Source organism: Mixophyes fleayi, chromosome 3 (genome assembly GCF_038048845.1).
Source record: "Mixophyes fleayi isolate aMixFle1 chromosome 3, aMixFle1.hap1, whole genome shotgun sequence".
In the NCBI taxonomy this organism is placed as follows: Eukaryota; Metazoa; Chordata; class Amphibia; order Anura; family Limnodynastidae; genus Mixophyes; species Mixophyes fleayi.
Window position 1 is genome coordinate 335,377,141 of NC_134404.1, and position 15,603 is coordinate 335,392,743.

The window sequence follows — 15,603 nt, forward strand, 5'->3', positions numbered from 1 at the left end:
TGTCCTCCTATTACGGTGCCCTCTCTCTTGCCAAATAACCTACTTCAAAAACCTCATCACCTCCCAGTCCAATAACCCCCATAGGCTCTTTCCACCATTAACTCCCTTCTGTGCCCCAACCCCTTCCGCCCACCCTCACTGCCCAGGACTTTACTTCTTACTTCAAAAGGTAAAAACTCCATCCGTCATGATGTTTCCTTCTTATAACACTCCCTTCCTTCACCCCAGCCCATTTCAAATCCGTTTGCTACCCTGTACACCTTTGCTCCTGTCATGGACTCGGAGATCCTCTCATGCTTTCCCATCAACCTGTTCTCTTGACTCTGCTCCCTCCCATCTCCTTCACTAACACTCGCAGTCACTTAGCCAACCTCTCTCTCTCTACTGGCATCTTCCTTTCGGCCTTCAAACACGCGCTCATCATTCCCATTGTCAAGAAACCATCTCTCAACCCTGCAACTCTCACCAGTTACCACCCACTATCCTTACTTCCATTCTTTTCCAAACTTCTTGAACGGATAGTCTACAACTGTTTAACACACTTTCTCACTGTTCACTCCTTGATACCTTACTATCAGGTTTCCGTTCTCTCCAGTGCACCAAGACTGCCTTGAACAAGATCACTAATTTTGGGCAGGGCCACTTCTCCCTGCTCTTGCTCCTGGACCTCTCTCGGTTTCGACAGTTCACCATCCTCTTCTCCTTGACACCATGTCCTTGACAGAACACAGCCTTCCTTCAGTGTTTTCTCCTCTGGTGCCTGCTCCCCTCCTATCACTATTTGTTGGGGTTCCATAAGGTTCTGTTCTTGGTCCATTATTTTTCTCTCTTTACATCTCCTCTCTATCAACTTATCCGTTCCGTTAAACTCCAATATCACCTCTATGCTGATGACGCTTAAATCCCGACATCTCCACCTTTCTCCTCTCCTGTGTGTCCCAACTGGCCCTCTGCCTTCTCCTCCTGGATGTCTGGACGATACCTCAAGCTCAACATATCCAAAACGGAGCTTATAATTTTTACACCGCCTAGTGTCACATCCCTTCCTCCTATCTCCCTTAAGAGAGATAGTGGCATCCTCTCCCTTGTTCTCCACACACGCTGCCTGGGGCAGGGGGGGGCGGGGTTTATCTGCCCTCAATTTAGCTTCCATATTCAATCCCTTGTCTAATCCTGTCGCCTCTGCAAAATTGCAAAGATTTGCTCTTTACTCTCATCTGGATGCCACCAAGACCATTATCCATGCTCTTGTGGTCTCATTATTGCAGTCTTCTCCTCTCTGACTTGTTTGACAAATGTTTGTCCTCCCTGAAGTCCGAGCTGAAAGCAGTGTCAAGACTAATCTTCCTCAACACACTCCATTTGACTCTCCATTCCAACCAGAATACAATTCAAGTTGCTTACCCTTAATTATAAAGCCCTCTTTAATGCCGATACCTTGTACATCTCCGACCTTGTCAAGACATACTTTCCTACTTGCCCACTACGTTCTGTCAATGCCCTCTCCTCCTCTACAGCCACCACCTCACAACTCCTCATTCAGGACACTGCCCACTCTCCTCCCTGACCCGCCCAACCAGACTCGCTCCCAGCCTTGAATCTTTCAAATGCTCCATCCCTCCTCTACCATCTCACTTTACTACCGTAATCCTCCTGAATGTTATTGCTCATAATTTTGTCCCTCTCCACCACCAATCTCCTCCTCCTTTGTAATGTTTCCTTTGTTCTATTGTGTATTATGTACTTGCTTTCTTTTCTATTGATTTTTACAGATTATATTGTTTCTCTTGTCCCATACTTATCTGTATTTTGTTCTGTTTATTTTTTTATTGACTGTGCGGTGCTGCAGATTCCGTGGCATCATATATAAAATAAGATGCTGATGGGGTAATACAGTACACATAGTATATAGTGATATAATAAAGGTCTCACCACAGATCGGTCAGTGTATAACATGGGGTAATACAGTACACATAGTATATAGTGATATAATAAAGGTCTCACCACAGCTCGGTCAGTGTATAACATGGGGTAATACAGGACATGTAGTATATAGTGATATAATAAAGGTCTCACCACAGCTTGGTCAAAGAGTTCCCTCAGCTTCTGCTCAGACTCCCCTGAGACACCGGACACCATTTCTGTGGCTGCCACCTTGAGCATAGGAATGTCCAGGGCCTGGAGCAGACATTAGTTGGAGTCAGTACATGTTAGTAAGGACATTACTGGCTGCTAATCACTATATAACCAGTGTATGGGCCTTAACACTAGTCAATACTAAAAAACAAAATTCATATACAAGACATCCCCAAATCCTTAACACAATTAATTCAATTCGGTTTGATGGTAGTGAAGCTCCCACTTTGTGTCCTATACCCAATATTATTGGGTTTCAGCAGACTAGTGCTAATTTTTGTGTAATAGACAGTAAAATCCTATGACTTTGGGTATATAATGCAGTGTGACAGCTGGACGTATGCAGGGAAAGGCAAGTGCCCCACTAACACCACCCTTTCCCCCCACACAACGGAGACAAAATCCTTATAGGAGAGTTAATTGTTAGATACACTCCCTACCAGAGTGTATCTAACAAACCATTAGATATAGTATAAAGGTTAGATTTGCAAAAGGAAAAAAAAAAAAAGCCAACAGAAGCATAACAATATGGTTCTTACCCCAGCAATCGCTTGCGCTAGTAATGTTTTCCCACATCCTGGGGGCCCGTGTAGCAGGAACCCGCGAGGAGGCACCACCCCGAGGTGCTGATAAACTTCCGGGTGACGCATGTGAATCAGCAGTTTGCAAACTTCCTGTACAAGAGCGATGACATAGGAAATATCACTCCGTTATTAAATAATGTGCATATTACATTACAGCACCGACAATCCAGACTGCTGCCGACCTGTGTTTTGTGCATCTTCATTTTAGGTCTTCTATATATACACACAGAGGCATACAAACACACCAACACCATCATCAACAGATGATCAGTCTATATGACATACAACATAATTTGTATCCCTTTAAAATGAGCTTCTTTCTTAGCAAAAGACATTATTATAGTCGTTCTGTATTCTCGTCAGACAGGATCATTTCCTACTTTAACACGGAGCGTCGATTCAGTCGGAAAAAACATGTGAAAACAACGACATAACGAGTATACAATGAAAGCAATGTTTTATTGTGGGGTTAACGAAACCATTACTGATAAACAGAAGGATATGGATAATGAACTACAAAGAACAACCCTAAAAGACACGTTAAGGCCAAATGTCCTTTTTAATAGGACATCTATTTTTTTTTTTCAATATTTTATTTTTGTAAGGGTCAACCAAAAGTAACATTCTGTACAGCACTGTTACAAACATCTGAAGAATACATATGCAATAAAACATACAGCGTCTTTAGAAAAGAGTATTAGTAAGGATGTTGACCCAATTTTTCAAGGGAAGCAATAATTTTAGAAAGAGAAGACTGAGGAGAGTAAGGAGGGGGAACGGCGTGGCGGCCGCCTATGAATAAGAGAGGAAGGAGTGTAGTAGAATATGGAAAAAGAAAAAGAAAATGAAGAGATGGGAGAGATGGAATAGGGAAGGGAAGAAAGGATCCAGATGGAGTGATGCTGTAGAATCATATGACAAAAGGGGTTTGGATTTGGAAGTATGAGGTCCACGGCGTCCAAACCTTAATGAATGATTTAGAGGTATTACGGATTATGCAGAGAACATCTATTTTTAAGCATGTAACTCTCCCAGTGAATGAGGCGCGGGGCATCACACCACAAGGGGATGTAAAAACTGCTCATGGGTGCATCATCTAAAGATTGGGGGATTACATAAAATTAGCATTAGATTAGCAGATGGGGGAGAACCAAACAAGTACCTACCGTTAGGGTGCTATCATTTCCCCCAACATCGTCGAAACAGACAGATGATCTCTGCAATTCAATGGCTTTCCCTTTGCCTAGAAATAAGAAACAAGAATTTGAGATCACTTATACACAGAAGTGGCAGCCAGTTCAAGGACATACATGTATGTATGTATGTATGTATGTATGTATGTATGTATGTATGTATGTATGATGACCTAATTGGGAGTAGGTGTTAACTAAATGGATCTTTGCTTCTACTGTCAGATTTCTGATCACATTTGGAAGTAGACCATTAGATTTATTTTTGAAACATCCACTTATGTATTTACAATAGAATGCATTATAGACAATGATAGTAAACCACTTTCCTAATCAGTGATGTCAGTGATCATCAGGCTTGTGAAGCTTCAAGAATCAGAAAAATCCATATATGTAATATTTTAGATGTATATTTTCTAGTGTACTTGCGAGCGTTAGTGTAAAGGAGTTTGAAATAATTGGTGTGAGGCCAACCTTTAGCCAAACTGGACATTAGAACATTCACAAAAAGTTTAACAAAAGTTAATAGGGGGGGGTCACTTTCCAACATGGCCAATCCAATTTGGCAACTCAAACAGTATGAGTGTTCGGATCATTTCTGGACCACCGGAGGTTGGACGATCACTACATACAGTAGCCATCATCTACCAACCATGGCTATGGTCATGCCAGATATAGATGCCAATCATTACCATCAGAAGTTGTTCTTGCTTTAAATCCGTATATATGGAGATATGGGGCCAATAGTTCAATAACGCAGCACGTGTCAACAGCTTAAATGGAAATATTTTATATAAACTTATCTCACCTTTGTTATTCATCAGAGCAGATTTTATTTCCTCGTCCACATCCCGGGACTCTGCCTTTCCCTTCCGGCTCTTTTTTAACTTGGGTTTTTTCTCACTCTCCAAGAGAGAGATATCCACATGGTTCTGTAAGAAGCATCAGAGAACTCCATGGAATACAACAAAATAAAAAAGTAGTTGCAGAATAAAGCTTATTGAACAGAATCATTGCAGTGAGAAGCCGAAGTCATGAATCAAATACACAGAAATGCAGAGAACAGGACCACTATCTAACGTTGATATAAAATGATTGACATGACGTTCAATGTCAACGGATAAAGTCTAGGTTACCTCTCTCCCTTCAGCTTTCTTCTCCCCCTCTCCATCATCACACAGATCTATGAGGAGGTTCTTCCCTATGGCCCTGCTAGGGGTAGTGTCGATGAACCATCCAGCTTCGGAGCTTCTGGTGTCCTGAGAGTTCCCCGTTGCTCCCGCTTGTCCGGCTCTAGATATCGCCGGTGTGCTGGTGTCTGGACCCTCATTTTTGGAGGGGGTGTCCGACGCAGAGTCAGGATTCCCTTTCCGGTACAAGGACAGTAACGAGTTGTTCATGTGGTTTGAGGACTACAAATAAAGATAAACATATGTTTAATCCTACATTTAATTTCCGGATGGTTTTTGACCAGAAAATTTCTCAAGTTTCTGGTGATCTGACAATTTCCCCCGTTGCTATGCCTTAGTCTACACAAATACATTTTCTGTTACTTTTTAGGACAGCTATCTGGTAGCATGTTAATATTATGTTTTACGTTATGGGGCTTAAATGAAGAAAGAAAAAGAGGCCCCTCGCCATTTTGCCCACGATTGTTCACATAGTTAGTTTCACCTAATTACTGTAATCATAACTACTTCACCAAAACGTAAATGCCTACTTCTCCATCTAGTACAGCTATTCCAAATAACAGCACTTTACACAAGGTCCAACATTATTTAAGGGTTAAGGAACAAAAAAAAAGGTGTACATGTTAGTTTAATAAACTAATTTCCTGAAGACATGCTGCATTCACACACTGGTACTAATGTAACTATATTCCTAAGCTCTGAAGACAGACAGATGTTATAGGGCCGGACAGGGACGACATGTTGGGTGTTGAGTCTATTTGTGGAGATTGCACAAAATGCACAACTTGGTATCGGGTTGGGGGAAAGGTCTATCGTCTGTTGGGATGAGTACACTGGGGTGAGTGTTGCATCCTGCTGGGCCAGTTCTTCGCACCCAGTGCGGATTTCACCTTTTCCAGCCTAAGGGGGGAGTCCAGTAAGGGCAGGACTACCAGCGTGTCCACCAGACATACCCCTGGGACCCGGACCGATATATGCCCAGTCTCCAGTTCAGACAGGATAATCAGCTGTTAAAAGACCATTCTGTGGGGTACAAGGTCTGGCAACTGAGAATAAGTGGCTCTTTATTCATGACCACAGGAATGCAGACTCATAATACCGCTGACCCCATGGATTCCACCCAGGACATATTTCAAGAGGCCTCAGACATCGCTTGGGAAGGGCTATTTTGAGCTTTTAAATATCTCAAAGTTCCAAACCATTTATTAGAAACCTGGTCTCCACTGAAGACCCACATCCCTGGAGCTGAAGGAAGCCTACGGTCTTATCCTGGAGGGCAAGTTAGTGCGAACAACATGGAGTCATGAGTCAGGATCAGTACTAGAACATGTGTCGTGGGTCTAACACCATGAAACTGTCTATGGCACCAGGTAAAAAGGCTGCAGTAAGGTGAAGCAGCAACTTTTTCCAGTATCATAGAAGGTCCCATTGCAGGGTCCTTAGATAAAATGGAGTAATTGGAACCACTTCTATTGAGGACACCGTCATCCCCACCACCCTCGTGCAGTAATGCACAGAGGTGCAAGGATCAGCCAGGAGAGCAGCCAACAAACTCATCAGGGACCACAATTTCCCCACTATCAGGAGATCTTTCTACTAGAACATATCAAAGGTAAACCCTAAAAAGGTCAGAGTCATCTTAAAATTCCGGGAGGTATTATTCCTGCTGATCATTCATCAATGAAGTGCCAAAGGAAAAGACGCAGTGAAGTTCAGATGGTGGACTGCCAAGTTGAGAGTCTTGACCTTACATAGGAAGTCATCCAAATAGGGGATGATCATTCAACCCCTGTTCCGTCACACAGGCGACTTCTGCCCTCAGCAATGCCTTGATCATCCGATGAACGGTCTCTCCCCACCGGGAGGAATGTCAGTAGTAAAGGTGGGTCTGAGCAAGGAATGGACAAAACTTTCCCAGAAAAGAGAGAGGTGACTAAGGACTGTTAGAAATCAACACCTGCCGTGTAGGCCCTTCAGCCATAAGAGCATGCATGTGGATATTGAGGCTTGTATCGTAAGACTTTCTTCCCATGCCGGGACGATGGAAGCATCCTCCAGATCCTTAATCTCAAGGATTTTCAAAACCTCACAGATTAAGGAAGCCTCTGAATTTGAAGCGTTATTGCCCAATGTCGGAGTTGTGTATACATTGTCGATGCAGCTAGTCCTCCTCACCAGTCTTCATTATAAAGGTGGATCCATGCTGGAGTCAGTGGTGAAGGATCCCGTAGGTGATGAACTGAACTGGCTCCTGATTGGACAAGTGTCTGGGCCAGCCAATGAGGAGACGGGGTCATGCTCAGTGTGTCATATCACCGGATTTTCAGACAGCACTTCTGTGCCCTCCTTACCCTGCACTTGTATAATGGATGCCTCATTTCATGCATCATCAAATTCGTTGTACAAACTTTAAAAATACATTTTTATTTATGGATGGTCAAGTACTTACAAGCAAAACATCTGGAGAAACAAGCAATTAAAAAATAAAAAAAAGTGACAGGACTCAATTATGATAATCTATGACAGAGCTTGAGCGAAATGACCAACTTTAGAAAGGGGGAAAAGGTAGGAGAGAAAGGAGGGGGAAGGGGGACGGTGGGGCTAAACTGTCAAAGAAATAGAAAGGGTGCAGAAGAATAAGTCATAAGGACCAAAAATTTTGAAGAAGTTTGGGTTAAGCTAAACGGGAAGCCCAACTGGAAAAATTCCAGCCAAGGTCTCCATATCTTGTTGGAGGATTTGTTAGAATTTTTGAGAACACAAGTCATGTTTTCCATACATTGGGTATACCAAAATCCTATGGATGACAGATTGACTGGGTGGGAGAGATAGGTTGCTACCTATTGGCTGCTAGCTGACAAGTGGCCGCCGAGATTATATGTCGAATACGTTTATTTTGATGAGTTGCAGAGGGGACCCCAAGAGGTAAGAATTTAGGTTCTAGGGGGAATCGTGAAGATTCAATTCTTAATGTATATCCAAAAGTTTGCACGTTTTAGGCAACCCCACCATACGTGTAAGAATGTTCAGTCTAAAAAAAAAAAAACCATCTTCACCAACATCTGTCTGATAAGTCAGGATGTATCTTTTTTTTTATTTTCACACAAAGCAAACGAAGTGGCTAGGACCTGCATTAAATCACTCTTATTTGTGTTTTTTTGTTTTTTTTTAAAGAAATTTTAATAATTTGTTATATAAAATGGTCTTCTACAGCATCCAGGCTGTGTAATAACATTTGCAATATGCTTTTAATTCAAATAAGATGATGGAATACAAACCGTTATCAACAATCACCTCCCCACACAGGAAGCACAGAGGGATATTTATTAAAAATGCACAGGAAAGGCAGTGTTAAAAAATAAACAGCCAATTACAATCTTGCTTTTATTTTGTAAATTGCTCTAGAAAATCTGGCTGGTCGCTATGGGCAACAGCAATGTTTTATTTTCTTGAGAACCAGGTTCCATAACTGCCCCCCCCCCCCCCCCCCCTCTGTGTATAAAGCCCCGGAACTCACCGGCTGCTCTGAATAATCATCCGTGTCTGTGGAATCTTCAGAAGGACATTCCAGAACTCTGCACAAAAGGAAAATTAAAATGTTTTCAATTCCTTATACAACCAGTGTAAATCAAAGTTACAGCACTCACCGTCACCTTATACTAACCAGATACTACTACATATAGATTATTCTGTGCTTGCACACACAACAGAATAGTTACATTTTTGTAAGATAACTGGATAATACACTTTAGTTTCTCTTTTTCTTAGATTTCCATTTCCAATTTGGCTTTCACAAAAACCATATATTGAGCTGAGAATGTGAGGTCCCTACAAGTTACCCTTTTAAAACAGGTTGCACCCATCTAGACCCTCTTTCAAATCAGTCTTTCTACATATCACAAGATGGTTAACAATCATCTAGTCCTCACCAAGTCCTAGGGCCAGATTTACTAAGCTGCGGGTTTGAAAAAGTGGGGATGTTGCCTATAGCAACCAATCAGCTTTCATTTATTAAGTACCTTCTACAAAATGATAGCTAGAATCGGATTGGTTGCTATTGGCAACATCCCCACTTTTGCAAACCCGCAGCTTAGTAAATCTAGCCTCTAATATCTGATAACCGTAATTTCATAGGACAAATAACTTGTACTCTGCCATTATTTATTCAACAAAAAGTGAAAAGTAAGTACACCACTGCTTCCATATTAATAAAGAAGGTCATTTAAATCATATGCACTCCTAATCACATGTACATCATTAAGGGATCATCAGGAAATGCTATGTACATCTGCAACGATCTAAGTGAAGCAATTGTCACTCTGGAAAGTTTTAGACGAAAAGTTCCAAACAATTATTGACACGTGGGAGAAGACTGAAAACGGTGGGCAATCTTCTCAGGAGCGGATGACCGAACAGAATCACCAAAAAATAAAATTGAAATTGCATTGACTGTACAATGATCCTGAGCACACCAGCGCATCTACAACTGAATAGCTTAAAAAAAGAAAATAATCTAAGTTTTTGGAATGGTCAAGTCATCATCCACTCCTCAACCTCCTTGAGTGCTGTGGCGGGATCTTAAGAGCTGGGCATAAACAAATACCTACAAGCATTAATGAACTTATCCAGTGTTGTAGGAAAGAGTGGGACAAAATTCCTCAAATACGAGTGGATCACAATGAGTCACGTCACATAAGTGACATCATTACTTTCCAAATATAAGGATATAATCTACATATATTCATTTCACTTCAGTCAAACCAGGAAAATTGGTGCCAAATTCGGGAATTTATAAAATAAGGGAAAGTAAATGTGAGCGTATAGAACACACAACAATAGCAAATGATCCCAACACACAAAGTTTCCAAGTTTTCTTGTCTAACTAATCACATTTGTCACTGCAAATTCTTGGTTTCCTGTGTGGGTTTGACGGAAATAGTTTTCCGTACATTTATAAAAGCCAGCGCACAAGTCAAATGTTTGAAAACTACGACTCAGACATGTGCGTTAGCTGAAATATATAAGGGGAAAAGCACAATAGTTCTCCAGTGTGACAACTTTATAATAAAATAATAATTATTAAACAGGTGCTTATATTATGACAGAGAAAACCAGATTTATATAAGGAGGGAATAGGTTGTAATTAATTATCTGTGAAATATAAGAAAGGGGTAGAGGATTTGTAGAAGGAGCGCAGTAACAAGAGACTTAAACTAAGTACACAGTACAGGTCTTTCACCCGATTGTCATGCCAATCACACGATAAACGAACATTATGTAGAATATCACATTAGTGTGTACGCTCCCACAATTATCTTTTATCATACAAAAGCACATTGTATTGTTTGATTTGATTTTATAAACGGACTCAAAATCAATGAAGGAACGAAGTCAGGCAAATTCTGCAGTGTGTACACACTCAGGACCGGCAGTGTCCATAGATCTCTATGCAGTGTGCACGGACACCATCTTTTTAGCCGATGAATAGCACAGATCTGACGGTAAATCATGTAAAACGTGTACAATGTGTACACAGGAATCGGCTGCTGATCAAGGCTTTCAGTCATTGGTCAAATCATTAACGATATCGCATTAGGAGAAATTTTCTGCATTGTGTACCCAGCTTTATTTGGTGGTATCTCCCTGCACGGATATCTATCCAGCACCGGATGGCAGGGATTATGAAGCTTCAGAAAAGGGTAATTTGTTTGTTTGGTTTGTAAATTTCGTTTTATGAATTAAAAATGCATGAAGCAGAGGCCATGAAATTCTGTCCTAGTAGTTATAACATATGTGCTGCTCATGTCGTATAACTACAGGGTTGAGAACTAAAATGAAATAAACTACTTCACTTAGTTGCTGTTAAGTGATGAAGACAAAGGTCTAGATCCATCTCGGGAGCCTCTAGCTGACCAGTCTGGGTGTAGGATATCATAGACACGGAGGACTCTAGTGTACTCTCTTGTGCTCTTCTCTTTGACAACAGAGCTCAGCATGATACACACAGAAAAAACAACAAAACACACAATAGCGCAACTTACCCATCCGGCCCTCTCCTCGCCCGCTTTGCCAAATGTGCATTTTCCAGATCCCCGATTTCCTCATTCTCACTGCAGATAACCTTAAACACTAAAGCAGAGCAGAGAACCTCAGGTCAAAGTGCAAACACATCTCACAATAAAGCAACGAACGGGAAAAACATTCAACATGTAGCATAAAAGACGGTGTTTTATCAAACATGAATTATTATGCTCATTTCTTTTCTTTTTTTTTTTTGTAGAATATCTTTTGTTTTCAAAAAGGTAAACCAAGACCGTACAATACAACGCTCAATGTGGAGCCTGAGTGGTAGATGAATAAAGGCAAGACCAAGCTACAGAACACTTTGGTCATAGTCCATATACTGATAACATAATAAAGTACAACATAATGAAGTATAACGAAGTGTCAGATCATTAATATAAATATACCTTGAGTTGCTGGTAACATCTACAGCAATCAAAAAAGAAACAACGATACATTGGACTGAACTATGCAGTGTTATCCGCTTGATGTGAAAGGACAGCAGAGGAAACACAATGATCAGGGATGGAGAGCAGAGAAAGTGTGGAAGGAAGAGATGGAATGAGGTGGAGAGACGCGAGTCTAGGATCTCGCAGAGTCATCCAAGGGACATAGTGGAGGAAAACGAGGATAGAGACAATTTTCAATCACCTTCAGGATGGGGGATATTGCATGAAGGTCTATAGCACAGAGTCGCAGAATTATAACCAGCTGTTCCAAGTGGCACAGTAAATATCAAATTTATAGAAGGAGGATAAGATAACGTCTTCCATACTCCGGGAAAAATTCTATCCTGACAAACCACACTTAGGGGTATATTTACTAAGCTGCGGGTTTGAAAAAGTGGGGATGTTGCCTATAGCAACCAATCAGATTCTAGCTTTCATTTCTTTAGTACCTTTTACAAAATGATAGCTGGAATCTGATTGGTTGCTATAGGCAACATCCCCACTTTTTCAAACCCGCAGCTTAGTAAATCTAGCCCTTAATGTTGGGGGAGTAAGAGACCACCAATGAACTGGGATTAACGCTTTTCCAGCAAAATTGAGACTATTTAGAAGAGATTTTTTGTACTGGGATGTTTTGTAGTGGTCCTATTAAGCAGCAAAAAAGTCTACGGGATTTCACCTCCTAGTACGGCGGTTCCCAAAGTGTGCGCCGCGCGCTGTCACAGGGGTGCAGCAGTCGGGAAGAGAAGAAAAAAAACAAAACAAAAAAAAAAAAAAAAAAAAAATTACCAATCCGGCGTCGCCCGGGACCCAGCATCCTCCTCCTCGCTGAATGTCGGGCGTGACGTCATCACGCCCAACATTCAGTGACAAGCGTCAGGAGAGAGGAGGATGCTGGGTCCTGGGCGCTGCCGGATTGGGAAGTTTTTTGTTGTTTTTTTTTTTTTTCTTTTCTCTCTTCCTGCAGAGGGGGCAAAATCTATAAAAATATTCTTTTCCCTTGGATTTATGTGTCTAATTTTTGCATACAACTAAATAAGTTTTTCTGTCCTGACCTAAATACTTATTACATTTTTTTTTTATAAAACAGGACTGTTCAATAATTATTGGAGGGGTGCCTTGAAAAAATTATGGAGACTAAGGGTGCCGCGAACTGCAAAAGTTTGGGAACCACTGGTCTAGTATATTTTTTGCAGTAGAAATCACCCCATTCCAGAAGGGGCGTATTTTGGAACATTCCCACCAGAGGTGAAGAGGTGTCCCCCAGTCTCATTACACCTCCAACAAGTATTGGGATCTCCTGGGTAGGAGACCAAGGCAGCGATAACACTTTATATTGAGTTTCCCTGATCATTCCACTAACTGAGCAGGCCTGAGTGATTATCTTTTTTCTTTTACTTTTAAGATAACAGTTCAGCTGTTAAATATATCACATCAGTACTGATGACATCAATGTTGAGGCCCCATCCCAAACAGCGCTACCCCCTATGACTGGAGTTATTAAAGGTGGAAAAGGTTAAATTGGAAGAGAGCAACAGACCGCTAGGCTTCAACAGTGGGTTACACGCCAGGTTTTCTGGATTGGCCATTCACACCAAAATGAAACTGACTAGTTCTATTGGTCATAGTGCTAATACACATGCGTAATTTATACAAGGTGTGACTGACAGCTTGGAAGACTTGTTTGCATACATGTATGTATAGATTGGTGGATTCATACACATGGCCTGTGACATCACAGCAGCTTAGATGACCGCAGTCTCTGCTTTTTACCTGTATCACATAGAGTACCAAAGATGTGGGAGCAGCGTCAGTTGTCTGTGGGGAGGCGATATCTAATCTTATCAGAGCAGCATTAGAGATCAAGGTTAACATTGAACAATATATTTTACTATCATGGGTGATATCTGAAAATGTCAATATTGGATGAAATGATTTACCTTTCTCTACCTGGATCCGAAACGCGTTTCGCTTTCTTCTGCCGTACTCTGCACTGAAGACAAAAGCAGGTAAATTGCATGATCTACTTTTTAAGGACACGTCAGAGCTTTTTACCATTAGCAATTTAGTGACGGAAATAAATCGTTCATTGTGCTTTCTGCAATTTGTAATGATAGCCAAAGAAAAAAAATGAATACTACTATCTTCCAAAGCTGCATGAAAACCTGGAGTACAACGGACCACTGTTTCCATTGTATCTATAAAAGCTATTAACTTAACTGGGTCACGACAACAAAAATACAAGTAGCCTTATATAAAAGGGCTGCTAAAAATATTCACTAATATATACTGTACGTAAAGTTCCCATGATGAAACTTTTTTTTACATTTTCCATGAAGTCAAGTGCAAGCTATTGCTCTCTTGTATCAATCATTTAAAAAAACAGAGAGGCAAACGGTATGTGTCAGACATAGGAATATACTATTGCCACATGACCACGACTTTGTCTCAAAAATCTTCAGTTCTGAACACGACTTGAAAATTCTAAATATACATTTGTAACAGTTATAAACATTTCTTTTACAGACGTCAACTTGTATTTTATATAAACATCCCAGCCATGGTCAAGGATGAAGCCATGTACCAGTGCTGTAAAGCAGGATTTAATCAAACATTTACTATAATTGCGTCAAATCTACACAGTGCACACATCATTACACAATGGCGAAGCCTTGTATGAGCCCAGAAATTGTTGAGCATTTAGAGGCATTCTGACGAATCCTGGATAGATTATATTTAAGCACGCCAGTGTGTGCAACAGGTGTAATTTTTGCCAAGAACAAATAGAAACGTACATACTAGATCACGTTTTACCTGTACGATTTCTGTAGATCAGCAGCTACAATCGCGATATCCACATAACCACCACATCTGTTACTGCTCAAATACTGCAAGACGATAAGGGAATAATTATGTCGGGTCTAGAAACCCCCATAACAGATGGCTAACAATTTATAATGCAAATAACTCTGCAATTTCTATGAATCCTTCAGTCACACTACAAATAAACTCACAAATACATTTCTGGTTTAAACTGTACATGTCACCTTATCACAGCGCCTCAGTGTTATCATTGGTCCCTAATGAACTGAGTAATATGGTCAGGGTGACAATGTAATATCACAAAGGGGACCAGTATAGACATCTGTAAGCAAAATCATGTACCTTTATTACTTATCCGCTTGGCATCTAGTCGCACCTTACAGGATTTCAAATTAAAGTTGTGCACCAAGAAACTAGCCACAAAGAGGCACATTTGACCTCAGTCTCAATATCATTATCATTTATTTATATAGCGCCACTAATTCCGTAGCGCTGTACAGAGAACGCATTCACATCAGTCCCTGCACCATTGGAGCTTACAGTCTAAATTCCCTAATACAGACAGAGACGGACAGACAGAGACGGACAGACAGAGACGGACAGACAGAGACGGAAAGACTAGGGTCAATTTTGATAGCAGCCAATTAACCTACCAGTATGTTTTTGGAGTGTGGGAGGAAACCCAGGCAAACACAGGGAGAACACACAAACTCCCCACAGATAAGGCCATGATCGGGAATCAAACTCATTACCCCAGTGTTGTGAGGCAGAAGTGCTAACCACTGAGCCACTGTGCTGCCCATATCTTGCAAACTTCCCAACCGTCAGAGTTCAAATGTGTCAGGTCTAGTCAGTCCTACCTGACAAGTAACCTTTAGGGGACCTGTGTTTGTACGCAAACTCTGGGACAGCAGAATCACTAGGATAAGGAGTAAGCAGTGAAATTAACTACCAGGAACGGACAATAATGCTGCCATCCACTGATTTTATAATGACCAGAAGGGAAACAAAGAGTAAACAGATCTCCGTACTGCCAATATTGAGTCTCTGTATAAATCCCTAGATCTATGTGATCCCTGCATATATAGTATCTGCACTTTAGATGACATGTTTTGGTGCTTTGTTAGCTGAGAATAATAATCTGGGTCTTATGATATATATTTGCATC

The 15,603-nt window shown here is 41.0% G+C and overlaps 1 protein-coding gene across 1 annotated transcript in view; it reads right to left on the reverse strand.

Annotated features, from left to right (window-relative positions):
• The window catches only part of NVL (nuclear VCP like), a 37,391-nt gene that overhangs the window by 19,357 nt on the left and 2,431 nt on the right, over positions 1-15,603 (reverse strand). Inside the window, exons 2-10 of the mRNA XM_075204322.1 lie at positions 14,427-14,500; positions 13,553-13,605; positions 11,142-11,229; positions 8,618-8,675; positions 5,047-5,322; positions 4,719-4,842; positions 3,887-3,963; positions 2,676-2,810; positions 2,077-2,178 (exon numbers count right to left, since the gene is read on the reverse strand). Of these exons, the coding sequence (XP_075060423.1) occupies positions 2,077-2,178; positions 2,676-2,810; positions 3,887-3,963; positions 4,719-4,842; positions 5,047-5,322; positions 8,618-8,675; positions 11,142-11,229; positions 13,553-13,605; positions 14,427-14,500 (987 nt within the window). The remainder of the gene's footprint in view (positions 1-2,076; positions 2,179-2,675; positions 2,811-3,886; positions 3,964-4,718; positions 4,843-5,046; positions 5,323-8,617; positions 8,676-11,141; positions 11,230-13,552; positions 13,606-14,426; positions 14,501-15,603) is intronic.